This window comes from Mauremys mutica, chromosome 8, assembly GCF_020497125.1.
Source record: "Mauremys mutica isolate MM-2020 ecotype Southern chromosome 8, ASM2049712v1, whole genome shotgun sequence".
Taxonomy (NCBI): domain Eukaryota; kingdom Metazoa; phylum Chordata; order Testudines; family Geoemydidae; genus Mauremys; species Mauremys mutica.
Window position 1 is genome coordinate 15306638 of NC_059079.1, and position 26275 is coordinate 15332912.

General features: G+C 43.7%; 1 protein-coding gene across 1 annotated transcript in view; it reads left to right on the forward strand.

Moving 5' to 3' along the window:
- The first annotated feature begins 15344 nt into the window (after positions 1-15344).
- HOOK1 (hook microtubule tethering protein 1) overlaps positions 15345-26275 on the forward strand; it is a 47192-nt gene continuing 36261 nt past the window's right edge. The window contains exons 1-2 of the mRNA XM_045026478.1: positions 15345-15502; positions 25653-25738. Coding sequence (XP_044882413.1) covers positions 15452-15502; positions 25653-25738 — 137 coding nt within the window. The 5' untranslated portion in view covers positions 15345-15451. The remainder of the gene's footprint in view (positions 15503-25652; positions 25739-26275) is intronic.

Here is a 26275-nt window from a genome sequence, read left to right on the forward strand (position 1 = left end):
CTTAGTTAATTATTAACTGCGTTGCCTAATGTCAAGGTTTTGTTAGGTTGTCTAAATTCCACTAAGGAAAGAAACCTCTTTTCAAATAAAGCAACTTAGCTTTTTTTTTTTTAGATCCCCCAAGGGTCCTCTAGAATTTTAACATTTTTTTTAACATGATTAAAAAGATACACAAATGTAACTGCAATATTGCATTACTATCTTCAAATATTAACTTGATCAAGGTCATGCCACTAGTATTGTGATCATATGATACCGTAGCAGCCTATCTAGTGTGTAGATAAGAGTTTAGCTAGAGTACTGTGGTGAAACAAGCTTAACACTTGCCAGACACTTGTGACAGCTTAATATTGCATAACGATTTTAATTGATTGTGCAGCACACAAGCCAATTAATCATGTGATTTGGGCTTTTTTGGTCTACAGCAGAAGAAATAATTACCCCAAAGAATGTTAACTGATAGACCTGTAATCTTCATAGAGGATTTTGTCCCTTTTTCTGGTATACGCCTCTCGGGAAAAGGTCTAGCTAGTCTAAGAATACATTTGAATTCCTGTAAGGTTCTTTTACAATTTAATGAGGAAAGCAGAAAAAATTAATAAGCTCTATTAAGGGCTCAGTCCTGCATAGCTGAACCCGCAGGCCTTGATCCTGCAAAACATTTAAACACGCTTGATTTGAGTAGCCCCCCTGACACTTATGGGGGAAAATGTCAGCAATGTAACAGTATAATGGCACTCATAGCAAAAAATGGTCCTTGGACTTGTTCTTGTGAGTGACATTCCTTATAGCAGTTTTGATGTGGCAAACAAAGCACTACCCTAGAGATTAATGACCAGATGGGATTAGTGCAATACACAGCACTCCTTGTTAGTTACTAATCTCTAGGAATGCCCTCCACTTTGATCGTTATAAATATAATGATGACAAATTACATACCTGTGTGTGTGGCTGTGCACATATGCACATACCTGTGTCAGTCTGTGTATAATGTATATATCTAGAGTTTGTTATTCATAGCTGTGTGTATAATAAGATATATAATGTGAGTTAATTATTTTTGAAAGGTGCCAGACTGACAGCTGTGGAGGCTGAAGTCTGTTTATCTAGGGAACAGACACTGCACGGACAATGGCTATGCAAGCTTCCCCCGTGCTCCTCTGCCTTAGCCTTCGAGGAGCAGTGGGCGCTGTCCGGGGTTCTCTGCTCGGTGTCCCCGTCAGGCTCCTTTCTTATGACCCTTTGACCACACTCCTGTCCCTGTTCTTTTATTGGTTGTCCCCCGCAATTAGTGGGTTTCTGAGGCCCTGTGGAACCTCCCCTTAGGCTGGGGGGGATCCATTAGCATGGGGAGGGCTTTGCCCGCCCCATTTCCCGGAAACCCAATAGATACAGGAATCCACTCCCGGTACTGGAGTATTTCCCACGGGAAGCTTTTGAGATTTGTAGATGTTCAAGATTTGTAAAAATCCATGAGCGCTTTTCAGATTGGCATGCTGCCAGCATGAGGAGTTCTTCCTGCCCCAGCTACAGTGATCACTGGCATTAATTTTGCTAGGTGTAAATTAATGAAGGTGGTGGGGTAGGATTGGTTAGAGAGTTTTGTTACACTATGTTAGGATTGGTTAGTAAAATTTGAGTATAATGATTGATTAAGGTACAGCTAAAAAAAAAAGAACTCTGACATAGGGATACCAACACCCATAGGAATCTGAAGGTAGTTCATGCTCCAAGCCCCTCAACTGTCTGCTCAAGCTGTGGGATCTGTGCTAAGATTGGTAGCAAGGCTGTCAGTTGTTACTGGTTGTGATTGTGTTTTTGAGATGTGGATGCCTAACCACAGGGGAACTGGACAAAAACTATCAAAGCCATTTTAGTTAGGTCACTAACTGTAGTCACATATGATCGCCAGTAACCTGAGCTGGATCTGAACTGGTTTTAACGTAAAGGAGAAAGGCTGCCTCTCATTAAACAAACAAAATGTAATATATATATAAACCCTTCTTAAAAGAGTATGTGAGAAAAAACAGACTTTTTTCTACAAGCAACATTAACTTGAAAGTTCCGAGGGCTGAGTGAGTGGTTTGTAACTGCTAATGCCATAACTAACACCTCCCAGTCTTAGGAATGGGAATGACACATTCCGCATTGTTTCTCTGGGCAGAAAGGTTCACTTTTTCCCCTTTTTTGATCCCAGCAAACATTTGGAATTGATAATATTAGAATGGAATTCCTGGTTTCAATTTTCCCTCTTACATTTTCACTTCATTGCTTAGCTGCCGGTTCAGAACAAAATACCATCCCTTCCACTCGGTATAGTTAGAGGCTAGCAAACTTTCACTCTCATAACTACAGAATGTACTCTGAATACATAGATTAGGGACAGGAAAACCCTGTAAAGTGGTATGAATATTAAAAATAAATCAACAGTTGAAACGTGACTGCCAGCTGATAACAGCTAGGTGGATGGCAAGCTGGGACATTATGCAAAAACATGCTTGTTTATTACTGCTTCATTTTCCCGTCTCCCTGCCCTCCTATTTATTTCATTAACCCGATGTGTCTTGGCACAAATCTAGATGGTGAGCTCTTTAGGGCACAGGCTAACTTGTTCATTACAGATCTGTACGGCAGGCAGCACAAAAAGGTCCTGATGATGCTTGATTAAGGCCCCTAGGCACCACCAAGGTACAAACAATAGAGACTAGTGATAACAATGATGGACTTGTTGTTTTTTACCTTATGGTTTGATCCTACAGAAACCTATGTGCCTGAATTATTTTACTCACTTGAGTAAACCAATGCACTTGAAACCAACAGGACTGCTCACATGAGTAAAGTCACTCACAGGCAATATCAAGCCCTTAGTTCAGAGGTGGGCAAACTACAGCCCGCGGGCCTCCTGCCCGGCCCATGAGCCCATGGCCTGGGAGGCTAGCCCCTGGCCCCTCCCCTGCAGTTCCCCCTCCCTCACAGCCTCAGCTCACCCTGCTGCCGGCACAATGCTCTGGCAGCTGGGCGACAAGCTCTTGCCGGGCAGTGCAGCTGCAGAGCCGCGGCCTGACCCGGTGCTCTATGCTGCGCGGTGGTGTGGCTGGCTGCAGCCGGGTGGCATGGCTGCCTGTCCTAGTGCTCTGGGTGGCTCGGTTATAGCGCCGCCAGCCACCAGTGCTCCAGGCAGGGAGCAGGGAGCAGCCGGGGGGTGAGGGGGAAGGCAGTGTTGGATAGAAGGCAGGGGAGTTTGGGGTGGTGGTCAGGGGGCAGGGTGTGAATAGGGGTCAGGGCGGTCAGAGGGTGGGGAACAGGGGGTTTGAATGGGGGTAGGGGTTCTGGGGGAGCAGTCAGGAAGGAGAGGAGGGTTGGATGGGACAGCGGGGGGAAGCCAGGGGCAGGAGTTCCGGGGCGGTCAGGGAGAAGGGGTGGTTGGATGGGGTAGAGGTCCTGGGGGAGGGGGACAGTCAGGAATGAGAGGAGGGGTTGGATGGGGTGGAAGGGGGCAGTCTGAGGTTGGGGTTCCAGGGGTGGTCATGGGACAGGGAGGGCGGGGGTGGGGTGGATGGGGTAGGGGCCCTGGGAGGGCTGTCAGGGAACAGGGGGGGTTGGATGGGGCAGGAGTCCCAGGGGGGCATCAGGGGGTGAGAAGCAGGGGAGGGGCTGGATACGGGGCAGGGACCGGACCATGCCTGGCTGTTTGGGGAGGCACAGCCTCCCCAACCGGCCCTCCATACAATTTCGGAAACCTGATGCGGCCCTCAGGCCAAAAAGTTTGCCCGCCCCTGCCTTAGTTCCTACTTTTCGACATCAGGGTTTTAAAATAAGATTCTAGGTAACAAAACGAGGGTCAAGAAGTGTAATAATATGAAATAACTTGTCCCTGTAATGCTTTGGGCCAAGGTCAGCACAATGGCAACCTACAGGTTTTATGTTGGAGATGGAGTTTTGTATTAAGGACCATCTCATGTGTTCAAGATGTGACCTAGTTCCATTCTGGGAAATGAGAGTGGAGAGTGCTGACTGCTGTGTACACAGGCAGGCCTTACCGTATTTTGCTTGAAAGCAAAATCTTACCTATTATGGCAGCTATTAACCTGGTTTCCATGCAAGAGCAACACATGACATACCAGCTGTCAGTGGATGAGAGCAAGAGAAGTATCCATTTAATTAGCAACAAACCAGCCTGCTAGTAAAATCTAAGCAACTGGAGCCTTTGCCATGAAAATAATACATGTGCAAAAACATATTTTTTGTTAGAAATACTGATACAATAGATTAGAATAAGTAAATAGAATAGATCCTTACAGCGACCTCTCTTATAGCTGGTAAATTGACTATTTCACTTGCTGGAATAGGATATATCCAGGGAACCTTCAAACATTGATGAAAATATGGTCAAAATGCTTGAGCAAACTCATGACACAATATTTTAAAAGAATAAAAGATGAAGACATTGGGTTCAAGATTTCATCAGTCTTACACACCAAATGTATTCATTATGTAAATGATGCCATCTGCTATGTCCCAATCTAGTACAAGCTATGAGTTCATTAAAAAGTAACATTGCAAAACTTCATTTCCTGAAAGGAAGTGTCCTTTTAAATTTATTCTTTTCCAGTAAGTAGGAAGGTGGTGTATAAAAATAGGACTATCTCTAAACCTTCTAGAGCCAAAGTAAAACCCATTTTTAAGAAACGTATGTTGCTCTGTAATCTATTCTGTTCCACCGAAGACTGGAATCAACCCTATTGGACTTAATTTTATGCACTGAGTAGTCCCATTGATTTCAATGGAAACTGATACTACTCAATGCATAAAGTTAACAATGTGCATAAAGTTTTGTAGAATCAGGGACTAAGTGCTGAATGATGTTGCCAGTACATAAACAACAGTCATGTCATGTCTCGATTTGAAATTGGGAACTTAGATTTGTTTGTAATAGGTCTCTATGCCCCTTTCAATCTCACTAAAAGACCACTTTGTGTCATGCAGAATAATTTACCAGCACTTGCTCAGATCAGCCTGGTCCTCAGAAAATGGTTTTTATGTCACTGACACAAATGATCAAATTTTAGTACATAGGCAAGATTAAAAATAGGGACTGCAGCCCCACATTATGTAAGCAGTTCAGTGAAGTCAGCTAACATCAACTAGGGACAATGCTGAAACTACCAAACTCTTTCATTCATGACCTCAAACACAGAAAAAAAGATACAGAAGGAATGAGCACCAAAATAGAAGCAGAGATATCAACAAGAAAGTAAATAAAAAGCCAGAAATAGAAAAGCATAGATATGAGCATTGACAAGCCAGTGGCAGGGGGTTGGGGGGTAGAGAAGCAGACAGAAAGAGGGGAAGGAACAGAAGGGAAGGCTACAGTCAGAAGGTGGGAGGGGAAATAGAATGCTGAAATATGGCACAGGTGTAAATATTTTATAATTGCTCCCAGATGGATCTCTTAACACTTGGTTGGATCAGGCCATGCTTCATTCAGCTGATCCATGCTGATCATTTCTTGAAAAAGTTAATAATTTATTTTGCTTCTGTATCTGCCACAGGCCAAAAAGGTACAAGCACAAAGATGTATTTGGAGCATTCTGGGTGCAAACAGCCTTTTATTTAGTAAGATTCCTATGTGTGAGCCAGATTATTCCCCTTTACCTCTCTCCATGCAGGGAACAGAAATCTGGCACATGTGTCTTAGGGGCATAGAGGGATGAGGAGAATTTTAGCTCTGTGACATTATCTCCTCCTTTCCCCAACACTGCAGAAGCCCCTAAATGAGTGACCGATGGGAATTGGGCAGAGGATAAATGTTTCATCTGCTACATTTATCCTTCCCAATTTGCAAGGAATGCCCATGAAAGGTAATGGTAACTCAGTCTGTCCACCATCCCTCCTACTCCCATTCACAATCACATACAACAGTGGTGGGCTGCATGCGGCCCATCAGTGTAATCTGCTGGCGGGCCGCCAGACAGTTTGTTTACATTTGCACGCCCGCCCGCAGCTCCCAGCACCGCGGTTCGCCGTTCCCAGCTAATGGGAGCTGCGGGAAGCGGCGCAAGCCCGTGGGCCGCAGGCTGCCCACCACTGCTGTAGGATGTCTGGTAAAAGACTGGTAATTATTTCCTGGCCCCAATCAAATGACAGATTTAGCCACACCAGAATAATTACATGTTTGTCTTCAGTGGCGGAATGAGTCTGTAGAAAGAAAGAAAGAATTCAGCTATGCAGAACAGCCGTCATCTGATTATAAAAACTTCAACGTAGGTCAAATTTGGGGCCAAAACAGGTGGACATTGCCTTTGTAATGGTGACAACATCAAGCTTCCAATTTAGGCAGAGCTTGATTCAAAGGGAAGTTGGATTTTATCTGCCAGGACAACTTTAGACAATATATGGAAGACCAGAAGGGACAATGTTGTCTAGTGGTTAAAGCAGGTATTGAGAATCATGATTCCTAAGCTACTCACAACTCTACCAATGATTCACTACTTGCATTTAGGTAAATCAACTAGTTAATCTCTAGCATGGGCATCCATGACATCTACCTCACATGATGTTGTAAGGCTTAATTAATATTTGTAGTGTGGCTTTCAGTCCTTGGAAAAATGCCAGAGAAGTGCATAGCATTGTAATTAACCTCAGCCAAGTTACCAGATGTGACAGCAAGGCTGTGAAATAGATCATTTTTCATCTAGTTTTTAAACCTTTTCAAATACATTCCGGATGGGAAGGGGAGGAGTGGGCTGTAAATTACATAACTGGCCACCAAGTGTCACTGTTTGGCTTTTACATTTTCTGTTTCTACATGAATGTACAGAAGAATTCATTATATCTACAGTCCTGTATATATGATATTAGCTATCCTAAACAGAATAAACACATTCTTCAAATTTTAAAAAAGACTTGTTTGTATACCAGCCTGATTTCGGGCAAGTCGTCACTATCTGAATATGTAGGGGTTTTTTTCAGTGTGCAACCAACAGGTAAAATATGAACTAAAAATGAACTGTTGTATAACTGGCTCAGTTATGTAATTCCTTTGAAGTTCAGAAGATTTACTAGTCAAAACTAATGTCAAGAGCAGCAATGCAGGCTGTTTTACTAGATAAAAAGTTAAACATCCACAAAGAGCTTGATCTTGCATCCTTACACAGACAAGAATCCCACTGAAATCAGTGATGTTTGCTGGTCATAGAATATTAGGGTTGGAAGAGACCTCAAGAGGTCATCTAGTCCAATCCCTTGCTCAAAGCTCAAAGTGTTAAAACAGACTTGCACCCTGCAATGAAAGAAAAAATACAGATTAAGGGAGTCAAGCAAAGAATATTTTTTAAAATAACTAAGTGCATATAGCTAGAAATATCTAGTTTGTTTTAAAGCTGACTTTAAAAGTGGTATCAGTAGAAGTTAGACATCACGAGGTTAAATCACAGCAACTGCTGACAGTGCCAAACTACTTTTCCCCCTATCTGGAATGTTAAAGTAGGTCAAGGTGCCTATAACCATGACTGGCACAAAAACGTAATCTGCTGATATACTATCACATGAGCTGCACCTGCACCACATGAAGAGGTTACTAGCAATGTCTATGGCCAAGGAAAAATGGGATTTATCTTTTCTCTTAGCGATTAGAGTACTTTCTTTACCATCATCACTTCTGTCCCACTGCCCTAGTCCTTCGCGAACTACATCCTGCTAGTATTGCTGTCTCCCTAATGCATACATGGGGAACAGCCATTGGGATGATAAAACATAGCTGCATAGTTTGCCAGGCAGAGGGAAACCATTTGAATTTGTAATTTTGTCTCTCGTTTCTACCTGCCGAGTTCACGCATCATACGTGCAGAGTGCCTAATAATCCTGAAGGAGAGACTGTGAGCTAATGGGGGTTCAGGGGTAAAGGACTGACAATCCTCTACAGCCCTGTCTCCCATACAGCTTTTTGACTCTGTTCTAGTCCCACGTGCCTCAGGCAGTCTCCCCTTGTAAAGTACAGTCCTTAACAGCTTTCCAGCATAGCCATCACCTATCACAGTTAATCAACTAATTGCCTGACTTTCAGACATTTCCTCAGCCTCAGCTTTAGCAGGGGAATTGGTGCTTTGCTGTTTCTGATTAACCTCAACCTTCTCCACACACTCTGCTATGCCACACAGCTCTCTACAGGGCTGCCTTTTGTACTCATGCAGAAAGACCCATATGCAGCACAGTCCCAAGGACGGAGAAGACAACACAAGGAGGCAGTAGAGGCATCAGGCCTGGTCGGCTGGAGAAAGCAAGTATACCAGGGGCTGACCTCAGCAAAGTGAGAGGTAAAATCTGGAAGCTGGCGGGAGAGGTGGGTGGAAGGAAAGTTTTAGTAAGAGCAAAAGTGGTTAAGAAAAAAACAGATACCAGCACATTACACTTATTGCAAGGGAAAATTAATGGAGGTAGAATGACAGAGAAGAAAAGAGAGTGGTGAGCATATAGAAAGGGGGATGAGGAGAAATTAGCTAAAAGACTGAAAATACTTATAAAGGAGAACAAATCTTAAGAGATAAAGGAAAAATACTTAAAACAAGGACTGTGACAGAGGAGGATAAGGAACAAAATAAATATAAGGGAAAAACAGAATCACAGAAGGAACAAATCTATAATCTGCAAGAGAAAGGAAGACAGGAACTAAAGAAAAATAAACAAAGACATTGAAAAGCTAAGCATTTTAGAAAAAATACTGAAGAAAAATGTATGTATAAAATGGAAGAGGAGGAAAAAGTCAACAAAATCAGAGATTAAGCTGTTTCAACATTTTTAAATATTACTCTTACTGGTAATCATTTTCAGTATTTCATGAAAGGCAAAATCATTTTATGTACATTGAAAAAGTGTTAGAGTGCTGTGTCTCATGATTTGCACATTTCACCTCCTCCCCCCTCCTAACAGCAACCCCCCCATACTTGCTCCCCTTCTCCCCACCTACACACTGTGACACTGGGGTTGGGTACAATGTTAAGAGGTGTAATTTCCAGCTTTCCCTCTCTGCCTGGGTGGGCAAACTACAGCCCAGGGGTTGCATCTGGCCCTTCAGACATTTTAATCCGGCCCTCGAGGGTCCAGGGCTTGTCCCGCTCTGGCACTCCAGTTAGGGAGCAGGGTCGGGGGCTTGCCCCGCTCTGCACATACCGTGGCTCCACGCGGCTCCCGGAAACAGCAGCTTGTCCCCACTTCGGCTCCTAAACGTAGGGGCAGCCAAGGAGCTCCGCATGCTGTCCCCACCCCAAGCACTGCCCCCACAGCTCCCATTGGCCAGGAAACATGGCCAATGGGAGCTGCAGGGGCAGCACCTGTGGATGGGGCGGCATGCAGAGCTCCCTGGCCAAACCTCCGCATTGGAGCCAGAGGGGGGACATGCTGTTGCTTCTGGGAGCTGCTTGATGTAAGCGCCACCCAGAGCCTGCATCCCTGACCCCCTCCCATGTCCCAACCCTCTGCCCCAGCCCTGATCCCCCTTCTGCCCTCCAAACCCTTGGTCCCAGCCCGGAGCACCCTCCTGCATTCCAAACCCTCATCCCACCCCCACCCCAGAGCTCACATCCCCAGCCAGAGTCCTCCCCCACAAGCCCCAACCCTCTGCCCCATCCCAGAGCCCCCTCCCGCACACTGAGCTCCTCATTTCTGGACCCACCACAGAGCCAGCACCTCCAGCCAGAGCCTGCCACCCCCCCGCACTCCAAAGCCCTATTTCGTGAGCACTGATGGCCCACCATACAATTTCCATACCAGATGTGGCTCTCAGGCCAAAAAGTTTGCCCACCCCTGCTCTATGCTCTAGTACAGGGGTTCTCAAACTTTATTGCACTGCGACCCACTTCTGACAACAAAAATTACTGCATGACCCCAGGAGGGGGGACTGAACCCTGAACCTGCCCAAGCCCCACTGCCTCGGGTGGGGGCACCAAAGCCCAAGGGATTCAGCCCCAGGCAGGTGGCCTATAACCTGAGCCCCAGCACCCAGGGCTGAAGCCCTTGGGCTTTGGCTTTGGCCCTGGGCTTCAGCTTTTGCCCCAGACAGTGGGGCTTGGTTTTTGGCTTCAGGCCCTGGGCCCCAGCAAGTCTAAGCCAGCCCTGGCGACCCCGTTAAAATGGGGTTGCGACCCACTTTGGGGTCCTGACCCCCAGTTTGAGAACCATGCTCTAGTACTTCTTCCCCCTTTCCAGGATTGATCAGATCAAATTTAAACTTTTCCTCACCTTCAAAGCCCTACATGACTAGGTTCCTTTCTACATAACGGATCTTGTCTCATCACATTATTCCCCTGCCTCCTCTGCTCCACCAGCGAGGCCCCATTCATCTTCTACCACAAGCCCTTGTGTGCCTTTCTTCATGCTGCCTTACTGTGCAAAGAAAGCCCTTTCTAGTCTGATCTGACAAGCTACTGCCCTCCCCTCATTGAAAAGTAGCTCTTGGAAACTCCCTTCTTTTGCAATGCCTCCCTTAAGTGAGTTAATTATTTTAACTGTTTTATTTGTATACTTTTTTAAATTATCAAAGTGCCCTAAACTGAGTAATCTTGTAATTATATTGTGGTAACCCTCTTCCTTTCCTGTCCCATTCCCTGCCTACAGTCTGGCCTCCTCAGTTATTGCTTCAAGGATAGTTTAAAATGTAAGTTATTTGGGACAAGGACTATGTCTTTTTTTATAAAGTGCCTGACATGCCTTTGTGTTCTGTAAAGTAATAATAATAGCAATCACTGATGCCCCTCTTTTGCCCCCAGAGGGTAATTACCAGGTACCAAACACTACTGGGAACTCCAAAACTATGAACCATGTCAACTAATTAAAAATTAATATCTTAAACCCAGCACAATCTGGAGTCAGGCCAGGACATGGGACAGAAACAGTTTTATTGGTTCTGCTGGGTGATTTCCTGCTGTCAGTGCAAGGAAGGCAGACGTCCATGCTCATCCGCCTGGACCTCTCTGCAGCAGTCACCACTGTTGACCATGAGCCACTGCTGTCCCAGCCGTGAGAGATGACAGAGATCCCAGGGAATGCGCTAAAGTGTTTGGAGGGAAACACCAAAAGAGTAGCGTGTGTGTGGAGTCCCGCAAGAATCTATTCTCTGTCCAGTCCTATTCAATATTCACATGCAGCCAATAGATGAACTAGTCAGAATGAGCAATATGCAGATGACCAGGGACAGCTGCTGGTGAGCCTGGTGCCTGCCCCAGTGTGCAGGGCTGGGGGCAGTACAGCCACGCTGGAGGAGCTGCCCAGGTTGGGCGCTGGCTTCTGCGAGCAGCAGCCTGACATGCTGCTGCTTTCGCCACTGCGGTTCCTGGCCCAGTCGCTGACCATGGCCCTGCTGGTCTCGCTCATTGTCCCGACAGCCCTGCAACTCTGGAGATATCCGCTTTATATCTGTGGATATCCACATCCGCATACATATTTAATGAAGACTCATACTTTGGGCAGCTAGCCTGTCGTATTGCTTGTACTACACATCTATTTTTAGCACACTAGCTTGATCAGTCCTATTGTGGATTTGTCTATTTGAACTAGAAATTACACCTTCAGCTCTAGTACAGGCATACCCTCTGTTTTATCCTGGCAGTCAATGACCTGTCCTTGATTATAGATGCTTTCATCATCCTCCCATCTGGACTACAGCAATGCAATATACCTGGGCATGAAGCCATTAACCCTTAGGAAACTTCAACTAGTGCAGAATGCTGCAGCACATCTCCTCAGCAACACACGCTACAGTGAACACAACAGATCTGTCCTTCCCTCTCTAGATTGGCTTCCTACAGAATATAAGTTCAAGGTCTCAGTCCTTATCTTAAAGGTGCTCAATGGACCAGGTCTCGCATATCTAATTGATGGCCTAAAGCTCTAAGATTAGGACTGTGGTTGACACCTCCGCTCTATAGGTACAATGGAACATTCTATCATAAGTGTAAAGCTTGTCTAGGCAGGAGATAAAGCTTTCTCAGGGATCATGCAGAGACTGCCGAATGAACTTCCATCACAAACATCACCTACAAGTGCAAGGCACTCTTCTTCAACCTTGCCTTCTCTAATATAAACACACAGAAGCTTGTACATCTTAAAAAATTACAAAAACAAAACACTGCACTCCACACAATTCTCCCCTGTCTGCAGATGAAAGAAAAAACAAACCATATGTCACAGCTGTTAGTCACGTCATTTAGGGTATGTCTAAACTGCATAAAAAAACCAGCGAGTCTCAGAGCCTAGGCCAATTGACTCAGGCTCACAGGGCTCGCCCTACTGGGCTACAAATAGCAGTGTGGACAGTCCCACTCAGGTTGAAGCCCAGGCTCTGAGATTCTCCTCCCTTGCTGGGTTTTAGAGCCAAGGCTCCAGCCTGAGCGGGACTGGCTACACTGCTAACCCATAGCACAAGCCTGAGTCAGTTAACCCAGGCTCTGAGACTCGCTACCGCGGGGTGGGAGGTTGGAGTGTAGCTGTACCTGTAAAGCGCTATTGGAAGGCACTCAGATACTGTGATGATGAGGGCACTATAAGAACCTATGTGTAATACAACAGAACCAACTGACATAATTAAATGATAAAAATCAAACAGTATAAGAGATTGTGGGAGATGGTAATGTCTATATTCCTATGAAAAAAAATCATAGCTAAGGTCATGGGGAGTGAATACATCCTCCTTATACCTGTTCATTGAAACAAAAAAAAATCAATAGCTCCTAAATTTTATGTATCCAAGTGTGCACAAAAAGTATGTAGTCTATCTATCCCAGGTTGTTTTGAAATCTGTATGGGCAATTATTATACAGCTCTCTGTGGTGACATAGCTGGTTGCACCAGCTATTACCATGTGGAGAGGAGTCTTGAGTTCAAGAGTAGAAATTCAATTCTTCTCCTCTCCAAACTCTGTCAGAGAACATTCTCTGTGGGCAAAGAGAGAGTGAACAGATTGTGTCACCCTTGAGATCCTACAAACTGACAGTCTTTGGAGGAGCATTAACAGCAGCCGCTGAAGAAGATAAGGTATCTGTGCTCTGGGCTATACAGTGATGCTGAGTACTTGATTATAGACATTAAAGAAAGTAAGAGATAAAAATGACAATCCAGAATGGAAAAGAGATGAGAGCTCTATAACTATCCTCAGACCTCCCTGCACTGTTTGGGGGAAATAAGAAGCAATATTAGACTTAACTAGAGTAATTTGTCTATATTTTACTCCTTCAAGTATGGAATTTTTCCAACAATACTTAACAAGCAAATTTTGTATTACATTTTGAGAAAACCTTCTATTTGCTGCTAAAACAATTATACCAACTCAACAAAACCTTAACTATTGTTGTACCACTAAGACATAATATCCAGTCTTTAGTCTGTTATGTCCGGATCCAAAGGAGCCAGTCATGCCTTCAATTAACTAAAAATATTTTCATTAGAACAAGAAACATCAACAGAAAAAATTAATCAAGTTACCACAACATGAGATTTCCTTGCGGCAGGCTACTATCTATTTTATTCCTTGCTGCAACCAAGTTACAACGGGCAAAGCTTTTGCAATGTACCACCCAGACTGTACCACACCCTAAAGGTGTTGTGTCCTGATAGTAACATCACTCATTCTTAAAAATTCCAACCATCTCAGCCTGACTCAGCTTTTAATTAAGTATATCCCAATTTTCTGTTCACAGTATAGTGGAAGGCAGTTTGGTCCAGTGGATAAGATACAGAAGTGGTTCCTATTTCCTTGTTCTGCCACTTACTTGCTGCATGACCCTTAGACAAGTCATTTTGGACAGTTGTAAAGTTCGACATCTGTTTTTCAGTTGTCCCACTTGAGACACTTATGACCTCATTTTCAGAGATGCTGAGTATACTCAGCTCCCAGACATCAGCTGGAATTGTAGGAACCTTAGCACTTCTGAAAATCATGTCCAACAGTCTCCAAGTTGGCACCCAAAACCAGTGGCCACTTTTAGAGAATGCGGGCCTTGGCCTCCCTGTGCCTCCCTATCCCAACCTGTAACTTGGGAATAATGTTCGATGAACCTTTACAGAGAGATGAGATGGGTAAAGATGGACCAACTTGTGTTGTTGAGAGAGACAAGCTTTTGAGCTACACAGAGCTCTTCCTCAGGTCTGGAAAAAGTATTCAGAGTGTCACAGCTAAGGTAAAAAATAAATGATCATAACTAGTTACCACATATTCTAAGGGATCATTCAAGACAAAGCATGGGCGACCAAGCAACTGCTTCCACCCGCAACAGACTGGTGACCATACAGAGTGGTACTGGGCCAGGTTGTAACAATTATTACTATAAAAAGGAGTACTTGTGGCACCTTAGAGACTAACACATTTATTTAGGCATAAGCTTTCGTGGGCTACAGCCCACTTCATCGGATGCTGTATTTTCCACTGCATGCAGCCGATGAAGTGGGTTTTAGCCCACAAATGCTTATGCTCAAATAAATGTGTTAGTCTTTAAGGTGCCAACTCCTGTTCTTTTTGCGGATACAGACTAACACAGCTGCTACTCTGAAACCAATTATTACTCTAGTTAATGCTGGGAAACAGTTTTGTGCGGGGGCAGCGGCAGAGCGGGTGGAGATGGGAGGGCGAAGCAGTGTCGGCGGAGGGCATGTGGATGAGGTGGCAAAGGCGGTAGTGGCTAGTGGCTCCGAGGGGCCTGGTGTTGGTGAAGACGTGGAAGGGCCTGTGTGCACAGGGTGGTGGCGATGACAAGTTGGAGGTGCAGGGGCGGCTGATGGGCTGGGGCCCCGACGCTGGGGCTGCCGTGGTGATGGCGGCTAGTAGGAGGTGCTGACGGGACTGGGGCCAGCGGCTGCTGGTGGCGGGTGATTGGTGGCTGTGACAGTGGCCGAGGGGCTGGATGGCGGTTGAGGAAATGAGGGGGCTGCGCGCAGGGGGACTGGGCTGTGGTGCTTTGGTGCAGGTGGGGGGCTGGGGTTGGCTGAGGGGAGCAGGGCTGGGCAGTGGCTACAGCAGGGGGCCGGGGTGGTGCGCGCGCTGGGGGGGGGGTTGTTTTACATAACGGAAAACCTCCCGCTCAGACTCGCCGCTCACCCGCTCTTACAACCCCAGCCAGCAGCTCTCCCAGCCTCCCTTGCGCGGCCCCGATCAACGCTCGCTCCCCGGCCGAACCTTCCCCGCCTCTGGGTTCCCTGATTGGCGCAAACGCGTGGTGGGCGAGGCGCTTGGCTGCCGCTCCGCCTTCCCTTCCAGTGATTGGAGGACTCCCGTGTCAGTCAAGGCCCAGGGCAGTGGGCGGGAGTGACTGTGTGACGGTGGCGCTGTATCGCGCGGGAGGAGGTGTTGTCACGTAATCTGCGCATTGTTTTGGGCGTAAGTGAGGTTAGTGGATTGAGCTGGTTACGTAGCGCTCCTGAGAGAGGAGCCGGCCAGCGCTCGGAGGAGCAGGCCGACACCGCCGCCATGGAGGCGAAGCCCAGCGAGCTGCTGCTCTGCGACAGCCTCATGCTCTGGGTGAGTACGCGCGGGGCGGGCGGGGGCTCTGTCCTGTCAGCGCGCTGCCCGCTACCCGGTATAAGCGATCCCCGTAACCTCCCCCTGCGCCCCGCATAACGTGCCCCTTGTTGCAGTCACCAGCCTGTGCACCTGCCCCGTGTGTTCATCCCCATGCCCGGTGAACACCGCGTCCCGGTTAGTGGCCCTGGACCGCGATCCCCGCGCTGTATCACTGCCCCCCGCCCGTGGGCTCCTATCTTGTGTAATGCCCCCCCCGCACCTTGCTATAATCCCGTGCCCGTGGCGTTCGCTACCTTAGCAGCGTGGCTTGTCTCTGTCACGAGTGGGTCTTGTCCCCTTTCCTCTCCTCAGGGGGTTTGCAGGAGGGTGTCTTTTTAAAATGCCCCCTTTATTATTGCTCTCCCTTCTGTGCAATGTCCCCTTCCCCTCACCCCTGTGTAATATCCTCTCAGCTTACACGCCCTATATAGTGCATCCACGCCACCTACACAAACAACCGGTTGAGTTCTTGCTTATGTCGACGTGTTTTTTGTAATGTGACAGAAGCTGGGAATACCAGGACTGAGCTAGTTCTGGTTTCGTTTTTAGATCTGAGGCAAACCCCCAGACCTGGTTAGTGTTGCCACCATCATTCAATACTGTGTTAGTTTCACACTGCTATTTTTAAATCCACAAAGAGTAAGATTGTCCTTTACCAGCATTCTGGAAGCATTAAACTGTTCTCTCATGTTTTAACCTGCTTTGAGGTTTGGTTTAATTCCAGACCCTCTTGATCTGCGGCATCCAGAATCTTGTATTTGCTTTTTTGGGGGGGTGTTTCCTTTCCACCTCTTACAACCGCAGACCACAGTCCAGCTTATGAGGGTGACCTGCTCCGAGTGTCTCTTTCACAAGGAGAATGACACCTTCATTCTCAGGTTCACTTTAAAGCAATCTCTCGCCCTCTGATGAAAGGCTATGCAGTTCTGTGTTTGATTAAACGTTGATATCTATGGCTGCTTCTAAAATAAAGTCCCACAGAAGGAAGTTTTTGTTTAAAAATGGAGATTGTAAATGTACCTCTTAAACATATAAACATTTTGCACCCCAGATGAGGAGAGACACTGTTTAAAATTAATTCTCCTTCTCTCCCTTTAATCTACTCCTCTCTTTTAAGTTTCTCTCCACAGCTGAGTGACTTATGTCAAGTCTGCCCCATCATTTAAGTTGTCAGAGATCTGCAACAATCTTGTCTAAAATGCCAATGGTTTTGTGCGTGCCATTAAAAAACAAACAACAAAAAAACCTCTTTGGCCACTGTCTTGAAATAATACCTGTGCAGAGTCATGTTAATTTTCAAAAAAATAGTAATTTATACTTTATAATGTGTGTGTTGAGAGAGATAATATTTTTTAATTTTCTCTCTCAACTATTCAGTGGAAAGAAATAGGAATCAGACTTGATATGTTCTTTTACCAGCTTCTCAATTATGGTAAAAGACTGCAGACCTCTGAATTATGCATCAATAAGAATCATGGTTTACAGGAGTGTGTTTGTGCCCTTTTAATATGCAAAGGGAAAATACTGCTAATGCTTACACCTCTGACCTAATAACCAAGGCTGTAAGAGATTGGGAAGGGAAATCTTAGAATCATAGACTTGTAGGACTGGAAAGGACCTTGAGAGGTCATCTACTCCAGTCCTGTACACTCATGGCAGGGCTAAGTATTATCTAGACCATCCCTGACAGGTGTTTGTCTAACCTGCTCTTAAAAATCTCCAATGATGGAGATTCCACAACCTCCCTAGGCAATTTATTCCAGTGCTTAACCACCCTGACAGGAAGTCTAAACTGCCCTTGCCATAATTTAAGCCCATTGATTCTTGTCCTATCCTCAAAGGTTAAGGAGAACAAATTTTCTCCCTTCTCCTTGTAACAAACTTTTATGTACTTGAAAACTGTTGTCAGTCTTCTCTTCTCCAGACTAAACAAACCCAATTTTTTCAGTCTTCCCTCATAAGTCATATTTTCTAGACCTTTAATCATTTTTGTTGCTCTTCTCTGGACTTTCTCCAATTTGTCCACATCTTTCCTGAAATGTGGCACCCAGAATTGGACATAATACTCCAGTTGAGGCCTAATCAGCGTGGAGTAGAGCGGAAGAATTACGTCTCGTGGCTTGCTTATAACACTCCTGTTAATACATCCTAGAATGATGTTTGCTATTTTTACAACAATATTACACTGTTGGCTTTCATTTAGCTTGTGATCCGCAATGGCCCCAAGATCCCTTCCTAGGCAGTCATTTCCCATTTTGTATGTGTGGAACTGAGTGTTCCTTCCTAAGTGGAGTACTTTGCATTTGTCCCTGTTGAATATCATCCTATTTACTTCAGACCACTTCTCCAGTTTGTCCAGATCATTTTGAATTTTAATCCTACCCTCTAAAGCACTTGCAACCTCTCCCAGCTTGGTATTGTATGCAAACTTTATATGTGTACTCTCTAGACCATTATCTAAATCATTGATAAAGATATTGAACAGAACTGGACCCAGAATTGATCCCTGCAGAACCCCATGCAATATGCCCTTCCAGGTTGACTGTTAACCACTGAGAACTACCAGTTTTCCAAACAGTTATGCTCTCACCTTATAGCTGCTCCATCTGGGTTGTTTTCCTTAATTTATTTATGAGAAAGAGGAGACGGTATGAAAAAGCCTTACTAAAGTAAAGATATACTACATCTACCACTTCTCTCTCTCTCTCTTCCCCTCCCCCCCCAATCCACTTGTTATACTTTTTCCTGGATCAGGAAGCAAATTAACTGGAACTGAAATTTTTTATAGGTAGAAAAATTGCTGTTATGTTATAATTTGCATAAGAACCAAGTGACATTTCTTGTAACCAACAAGTCATTGTTGAAATAACAATGGTTTTGGAGCAGTGGGCAGGTTTGACCATTCTCAGATCCCAATATGCTGTGAGTCTGATCATTATTTTTTCAGCATTAGCTTTGGTTTGGAAGCCTGTTAAATTATTAACAAAAAACAATAAAATGAAACTTACACCCAGTTAACACTTAAAGTGCAGACTTCAATTGACAAAATCAAAAATGTAAGATCTTAAAACATTTAGTACAGTGATTCTCAAACTCTTCAAAATGTGCAGCTCTGCATGTGCAACAAACAAGTTGTTTAATCGAAATTGAACATTCCCTTTCAGTTTTGCTCATATTTTGGATGATTTCTTGTCTCTCTAGTTCAGGAGTTGCAGGTTCAGAGTGGCTTTGTCAAAAGATTTTTGATGGAACTGTATTGTACCAAACACTGAGAGATTGCAGTAGGAATTATATAAAGCCAGTGTTAGGTTATAGCAGAATAACCCAGAATGTTTCTTTGGAAATACTAGCCAGTTAGTGGGTGCCAAATTGGAATGGGGAAGGGGAATTAATCACTCTTTAGAAGTAATTTAGAAATGCAGGGATAAAAAAATAACCAAGATAGAGATGGTTTAGTAGTACTTATAGGAAGGGGAACCCCATTTTTTACTCCTCCAACAAATTCAAACTGTGTGCATGCATATATCGAGTAAAGTATTTGTAAATATATAGGTATGTTTTATTACTGGGTCATGGAATTCAGAGTCTTATATAATAGTTTAAAAATAACTTCATGCTTTTTTCTTCACTCCATTTTTTTTGTGCTGGCACCCACATAGTGTTTTACATGTTGTACAAAAATTAAATTCTGTATCTCTTCTCAGTCTTCCTTTCCTTCATCTTAGCATTGTTTCAGGGTTTTTAATTTTTTTCCATTAATATACAAAAAAAACAACCTATCCTAAGGCTCACCATAGCATAGGTAAGAACAACTTGAGCATATATCCAAATTCCAGTATTTTTTCTTAGGGCTGAAATGGGTGTGTCTAACTTTTTATTAGTGCTGCTTTAGACATTATGGGCCTAACTCTCATTTATACCTTGGCTGTTTATACAGATCTAATCATGGAAAGAGATCATAAAGTGAGAGTAATTATAACTTATTTCCACGTAAAGGTCCCTTAAGTAAAGAGGCCTTTGTGAAAATGAGAATCAGGCCCTGTATGTTCAGATTGTGTGTTGCTATTACAGCGTGTATGTATTGCCCTGTATGTGTTGTGGTTTTTGTTTTGTTTTTCTGGTCTAACATCTTATTTCACTGATGTAACTCATAAGTTAGTGAACGCTTAATAGTATTAATAGCCATACTGCTGCTACAGTCTATGCAACTTTAATTTTCCATAACTATGTCTAATATAGAATTCACTTCCAAAATAGCAGTGGGATGGGGAGAAGATGCTTTGTATTGAAAGGAATAGTTAATAGAGAGACCTGTGAGCTAGAATTATCTATAATATTAAGTAGTTTCAATTATTCTGGGTAGTCATGAGAGAGAAGCTCAAGTGGTTTATATTTATCATTAGTATTGCAAAGGGGTGCTCACCTTATTCATAATCTTCCTTGTGGTTATGCATTTTTATTGATGCAATCCCTGTAGCATAAATACATATCCTCCGTTGGGGATGGGGAGGAATGTGAATTACAAGTGTTAACTAATATTTGTACATATTGAATGCCTTTTTAATATTTCAAAGACATCACAGAATTAGTATGTTCTTCAGTCTGCTGTGTCATGGAATACTGTATTTTCAAATATTAATAAGTTAGCTTACTCAAATTAACAAAAATATATTTATAAGTGCCCAGGAGAAACTAAACTTCTGTCGTCTAACACTACTACTTCCACAGTAGTCCTCAAACGTAGATGTTCTGAATTGTGTCCCCAGAAAGAGAGCCTTTATTCCCTTCATATTAGGGAAACCACAATATTTTCCATTGAGATAAGAATGGAAATAATACCTGCAGCAACAGTCAGGAGGAAGCTATCTTTAGAGCAGGCTTATGTCATGGACACCTGTCTCAGTGTCTTAGATATTTAAGTGCTTGGAACGATAGTGTATAGGTAGATTCTTAACATACTAAAGCAGTTGCTTCTCTTGAATTTCCTTTAGCATTGTGCTTTATATAAGAGGGGGCATGTGGGCAAATTATGCTTTTACATAGAGTTACTTTAGACTTACACCAGAATAACAGCAGAATTTGACTATTTTTTTGTAACACGACAAATACATGCATCCAATGCACTGACGTGCCTTTATGATGTCCAGGCATTACTTATGCCTCTGTCCTCCAAAGACACATATTTAACTTCAAGCCCATGTGTAGTTCCATTGTCTCAGTGGGACAGCTCATGTGCCTAAAGTTAAGCGTGAGTGTGTTTACCTCACACTGAAGTCAAGCGCTCAGGATCACGCCCATAGTCAGTAACCTACTTTCCTACTTATGTTGACAGGAAACTATTTTTCCCCTCTGTTCAGTATGTACACTTCTTATAATGTCTTTTAGAATGCTTTCTCAAGCAAAACTTATAAAACTTAACTCCTGTGATCCCAAAGTTGTATGTCCTTGAGACAGTAAGTACCTAAGGAAATACCGGTAGCTCTTAGCCAAGCCTTTGAGTACTTCTACTACCCTTTATAAGCAAAGGAGAAAAATAGTCTCGGATATCTAGAGGAGCTATTTTATCCTCTCAAGTTCTAGTAGATAGTATTGCAGGTCTGGAATAACTCTGGCAGATGAGATTGATCACCATATTCATGCCATCTATCTCGGTTTTTTAAAAATTATCGTCAAGAGATTTATTTAGAATATATGGAAGTTGCAATCTTAAAATCTTATTTGGTCTCCCACAGACCCAGGGGAAGATGCAGATATATTCTGCATTATAGAATGTTGAATGGCTGCCTCTGGGGAAGAAATCCTTATTTAAGATATTCTGCACAGTATCTCCTACTTAATGTTGTAGTTATGTCCCTGAAAAATGCAACTTTAAATGAAACAATGTTAAACGAATCCAATTGTCCCATAAGATTTAATGTAAATGCGGGGGGTTAGGTTCCAAGGAATTTTTGGTGGGCAGACAAAAGGCATTATACTATATACTGTACAGTACTGTACTGTGGTTGGGAAGTGCCCCTGGCTTACCCCATACAGGCACAGCCCGCTGCAGGTAAGGATGCTAGGAAGCACTTTTGCAGCAGCAGCGGCGGCAGCTTTCCCAGAGAACAGGCTCGGATTTTGCCAGGAATGCTCCAGGCCTGCCTCTTCCTGTCCCCATTCCACTTCCTGTTCCCACTCCACAGCTGTTTGGCAGCACTTAGGACTTTCTGGGAGGAAGGGGGAGGAGTCCTAAGCACGAAGTGCTGGGAGGGTGGAGGAGCAGGGAAGCCCTGCATCTCCATTCCTCTCCCTCCCTTCCAGAAAGTCCTAAGCGGCCCGCATCTCCGCTCCTCCCTCTCCCTCCCAGAAAATCCTAAGCGCCGCTAAATGGGGGAGGAGGATGGAGACACAGGGCTTCCCCGCATCTGCCCCTTCCTCCCAGAAAGTCCTAAGGGGGAAGCGGTGGGAGGGATGGGGAGGAGGCGGAGAAGCGGAACTTGTGCAATGCTCCCTTATAAAGTCACTGCTCTTCTGCAGAATCTTACAGCAGGCAGCCAAACAACGTTATAAGGGAGCATTGCACAACTTTAAATGAGCATGTTCCCTAATTGAGCAGGGACGTAACATTGAAACAACGTTAAATGAGGAGTTACTGTACTTATAGTTTCAGCCATTTAGAACTGGTAAACAGTCTTAGTGTTGACTTCCTTTCCATGAGTGGCTGAATAATGTTAGTTTGGGCCATAATCTTTTCTTTTGTCCCACTTGTAAAAAATCTGTAAACATTTCTATTCAAAATCTCTTTGGAGGCTAAACCTGTAGAACCTGTCTTCATAGCTTATTTAGCTGTGGTAGCAGCTGGAGAGCCTCCAGCCTGGATCCTCAGGCAGAAATTCAGTTTCCCCCCCTTCATCTAAGCATAGAAACCTATCTGATAACTGTATATGTGTATGGTCCTACTTTAAAATGTATAGCTATTTGATGACAGAACATGCAATATCTTAGAAGAAATAAGAATTATGTCATAAGATGTGTAATACACCCTTCAAAGCATATGCAATGCACCAGCCTAATAGTTGTGCTTCTAAGGCAGAAAGTGTTTGCCCCACCCAATGGGGTGGAGAGCAAAGGTGATTTAAGCTGGATTCTGGGCTGTACTGGGTGCTGAAATGAGCCCCAGCACCAGTTAGAGCTGATCCTGCATGCTCTGTCTTGCAGCAGCCTGTCAGAGATTGCCTATGGACTGCAGTGCTTGTGGCAGCCCTACACTGCACTGGGGGAATCATGCCCCAGTCCTTTGCAGTGCCTTTGACTTCTGTAGGCTATGGGGTAAGGGATAGAATTTTCCTGGGATATATTTCTCTTCACAGTGTCAGTTTAGCAAAGTTCATGTCGTTTTTCTATAAATGATTCTGCTGCAAGTAATGGATCCTGCTTCCACAGAAGTCAGTTGCAAACCCCCATTGTCTTCAGAGGTCCAAAATCAGCCTGTAAATCTATGAAAACTGCTCAGACCCGTGTAATATTAAAAAAAACAAAAAACCACCCTTGCTATTTGCTTTCATATTGCCATTACCAGCAATGAAGAGTTTAAAAACACACTGCAGAAGTACCAAGTATGAGAGGGGTAGCCGTGTTAGTCCGTATCTACAAAAATAGCAAGGAGTCCGGTGGCACCTTAAAGACTAACAGAAGTAGGCTCCTCGCTAGACTGCTCTTAAACCAAACTAAACGTATATTAGCATACAGGGTTCAAAAAAGAACTAGATAAGTTCATGGAGGATAGGTCCATCAATGGCTATTAGGGTATGGCTACACTGGCGAGTTGCAGCGCTGGAAAGCCTCCACCAGCGCTGCAATTAGTAAGTGGCCACACCTGCAGGGCACTTCCAGCGCTGCAACTCCCTGGCTGCAGCGCTGGCCGTACACCTCACTCAGCATGGGGAATAAGGATTCCAGCGCTGGTGCTGCAGCGCTGGTCATCAAGTGTGGCCACACACCAGCGCTGTGATTGGCCTCCAGGGTATAAGGATGTATCCCAGAATGCTTTTATAAATTACTCTCTTTGTTTTGTTATGCAGCCTCTCTTTGTTTTGTTATGAACAATCGGAGCTCCGTTGCTTATCTAAAAAACAAACAGAGCTCCTGTTTGCTGTGATCATCTGTACCTGGCTGTAAACAATCAAATGAGAGGCAGGCAGGGAGGGAGTGAAACAGCGAGGAGTCGTGTTGGCTGCAGGCTGTTTGCAATTAAGAGTTAAGACTAAGGGGTCGGAAACATGTTCTGATTTTTCAATGCAGGAAGCTAAACACACAGTGTTGGCTCCAAAAATCCCCTCTCTCTTTCCCCCCGCTCCCTGTCACACTAGACCCCACTCCACCCCCCTCTTTTGAAAAGCACGTTGCGGCCACTTGAATGCTGGGATAGCTGCCCATAATGCATCACTCCCAACAGCGCTGCAAATACTGCAAATATGGCCACACACCAGCTGTGGTAGCTGTGAGTGTGGCCACACACCAGCGCTGGCCCTGCACAGCTGGATGACCAGCGCTGCAAACCGTAAGTGTAGCCATACCCTTAGCCAGGATGGGTAGGGGTGGTGTCCCAAGCCTCTGTTTGCTAGAAGCTAGGAATGGGCGACAGGGAATGGATCACTTGGGGATTGCCTGTTCTGTTCATTCCCACTGAAAGCCCCTGGCATTGGCCACTGTCGGAAGACAGGATACTGGGCTAGATGGACTTTTGGTCTGACTCAGTATGACCGTTTTTATGTTCTCATGTTTTGTGCTGCTCCTGGTGGAGCATAACAGAACACTGTCCCTTACCCTGGGCTCATGACTTTGCAACGATTGAGCCCTTAGATTTTAAACTCTTAGGGGCAGGGATTGTCTGTCACTATGTATGTGTGTAGCATTTAGCACAATGGGACTTTAATTCTAATTGGAGCCTCTAGGAGCTACAGTAATATAAACAGTAATTTCATACAAAAATAAAAGATGCCTAATTAGGTTGCAAACTCAAAATGGAGGTGTTAGAGCTTCTTAAAAGGTTTCAAGACATTTTTATAATGGAAGGTGTTAGGGGGAGATTGAAGTGTTAGGCAACCTATCAGCTCTTATAATACCAGTTTTTGTAGGAGAGATGAAGATTGGTAGATGGAATATGGGGCTGTGATGTTCAATTTTATTTTTGTTCATATATTACTATGTTAAGAATATAGTTACTGTGAATCCAGCCATGAGAGACTAAATGGGAAAAGCTTCTTTATATGCAACCATTAGGAAATTCAAATGTTCGTTGTCTGTTAGTACCTTTCTCCTGGTCTTCTATTCCAGCTCTTTTGTAAAAGCTTCAAAGTATTATTATATGTTAAAGAAGGATTTCGTGAATTTTAGTGTTATGTTTGATATGCAGTCCAAAATGTAAGGATGACTTCAGAGTTTCCCATGTTCCAAGCAAGTATATTTCCAATATGCAACACTTGCACACTCTAAGAATATGAAAACAGCTAAGAATGATTGAAGAATGTGATAACTGTTCTGTAGCCATACTTTTTTCTTTTGCCACCCAAAAGCACACATCTCCATCTGTTTTTATATAACTTTTTTCCCAATAATCTTAAAGGTCTTAAGGGAGGTGGACGTTTATATTTAACATACACATTATGAATGATTGAATTGGGATTGTTTGAAATTAGAATATTTCTCTTTTTATTATTTTTAAGCAAATTTTTGATGAGCGTTTTAAACATCCAAAATGGAAGCTTTGTCACCTAATTTAAGAAACAAGTAAATGTTACACCAGTCTCTCAAATTGATGTTAATTCACAAGTTTAGTTTACAACGAGAGATAGGAATACCACTACTATGGAAAAACGCTAGGTCAGCATATTTGAACATTTTAAGCCAATATTGGTAATTGCCTTTCTGTCAAAGTATTGAGCAGGAATAGTTTATTGGCTTAGTTTACAAATTTATTCAGTTTGTGGAAGGGATTTTGATGTTCCAGGCTACTTAAAATAAAGAGACATCTTACTAAAGAGTCATACTAAGGAAAAATAGAGAATTGCATCTAATTCCCTGTCTCTTTCTATGTTGAACTGGAAACATATTGTTTGCCTTTCTTTAGTTGCAGACATTTAATACTTCTGGACCCTGCAAAGATGTTCAAGACTTGACAAATGGTGTTGCAATGGCACAAGTACTTCATCAAATGTAAGTTGACAGTTAAGTTCAAAAAGTATGTATCAAATTACTCTACATTCTTATTTAGGTTTCATACTTTTTTTTCCCAAAGTACCAGATTTGCAGAATAACAATGTATATCTTCCTAGAAAATGTTACATATCTCAGCTTGTATGATACCGGTGTTTATAACTGAGCGAAAAAGATGCCTTTACTATGGGGTTGATACTGACTGAATATCAACAACATGATAGAGTGGATGGTTTGGAGTAATTTCTCCACCCTCTTCTCCTCAGAGCTTTGGTTTTGTTTTTTTAGTATAAGCATAGTTGAAGCACAGATTTTCCTTTATATCCTATAGATTATTCGGAACTAATTTGCTATGGAAATGTGATTTATTACAGAATATGTCTGCAGTATTGTTGTAGTTGTGTTGGTCTCCGGATAAGAGAGAGACAAGATGGGTGAGTTAATATCTTTTATTGGCCAAATTTCTGTTGGTGAAAGAGACGAGCTCTTCTTCAGCTCTTCTCTGTTCCACAGAACTCCTCTTCAGGAGTTTGAAAG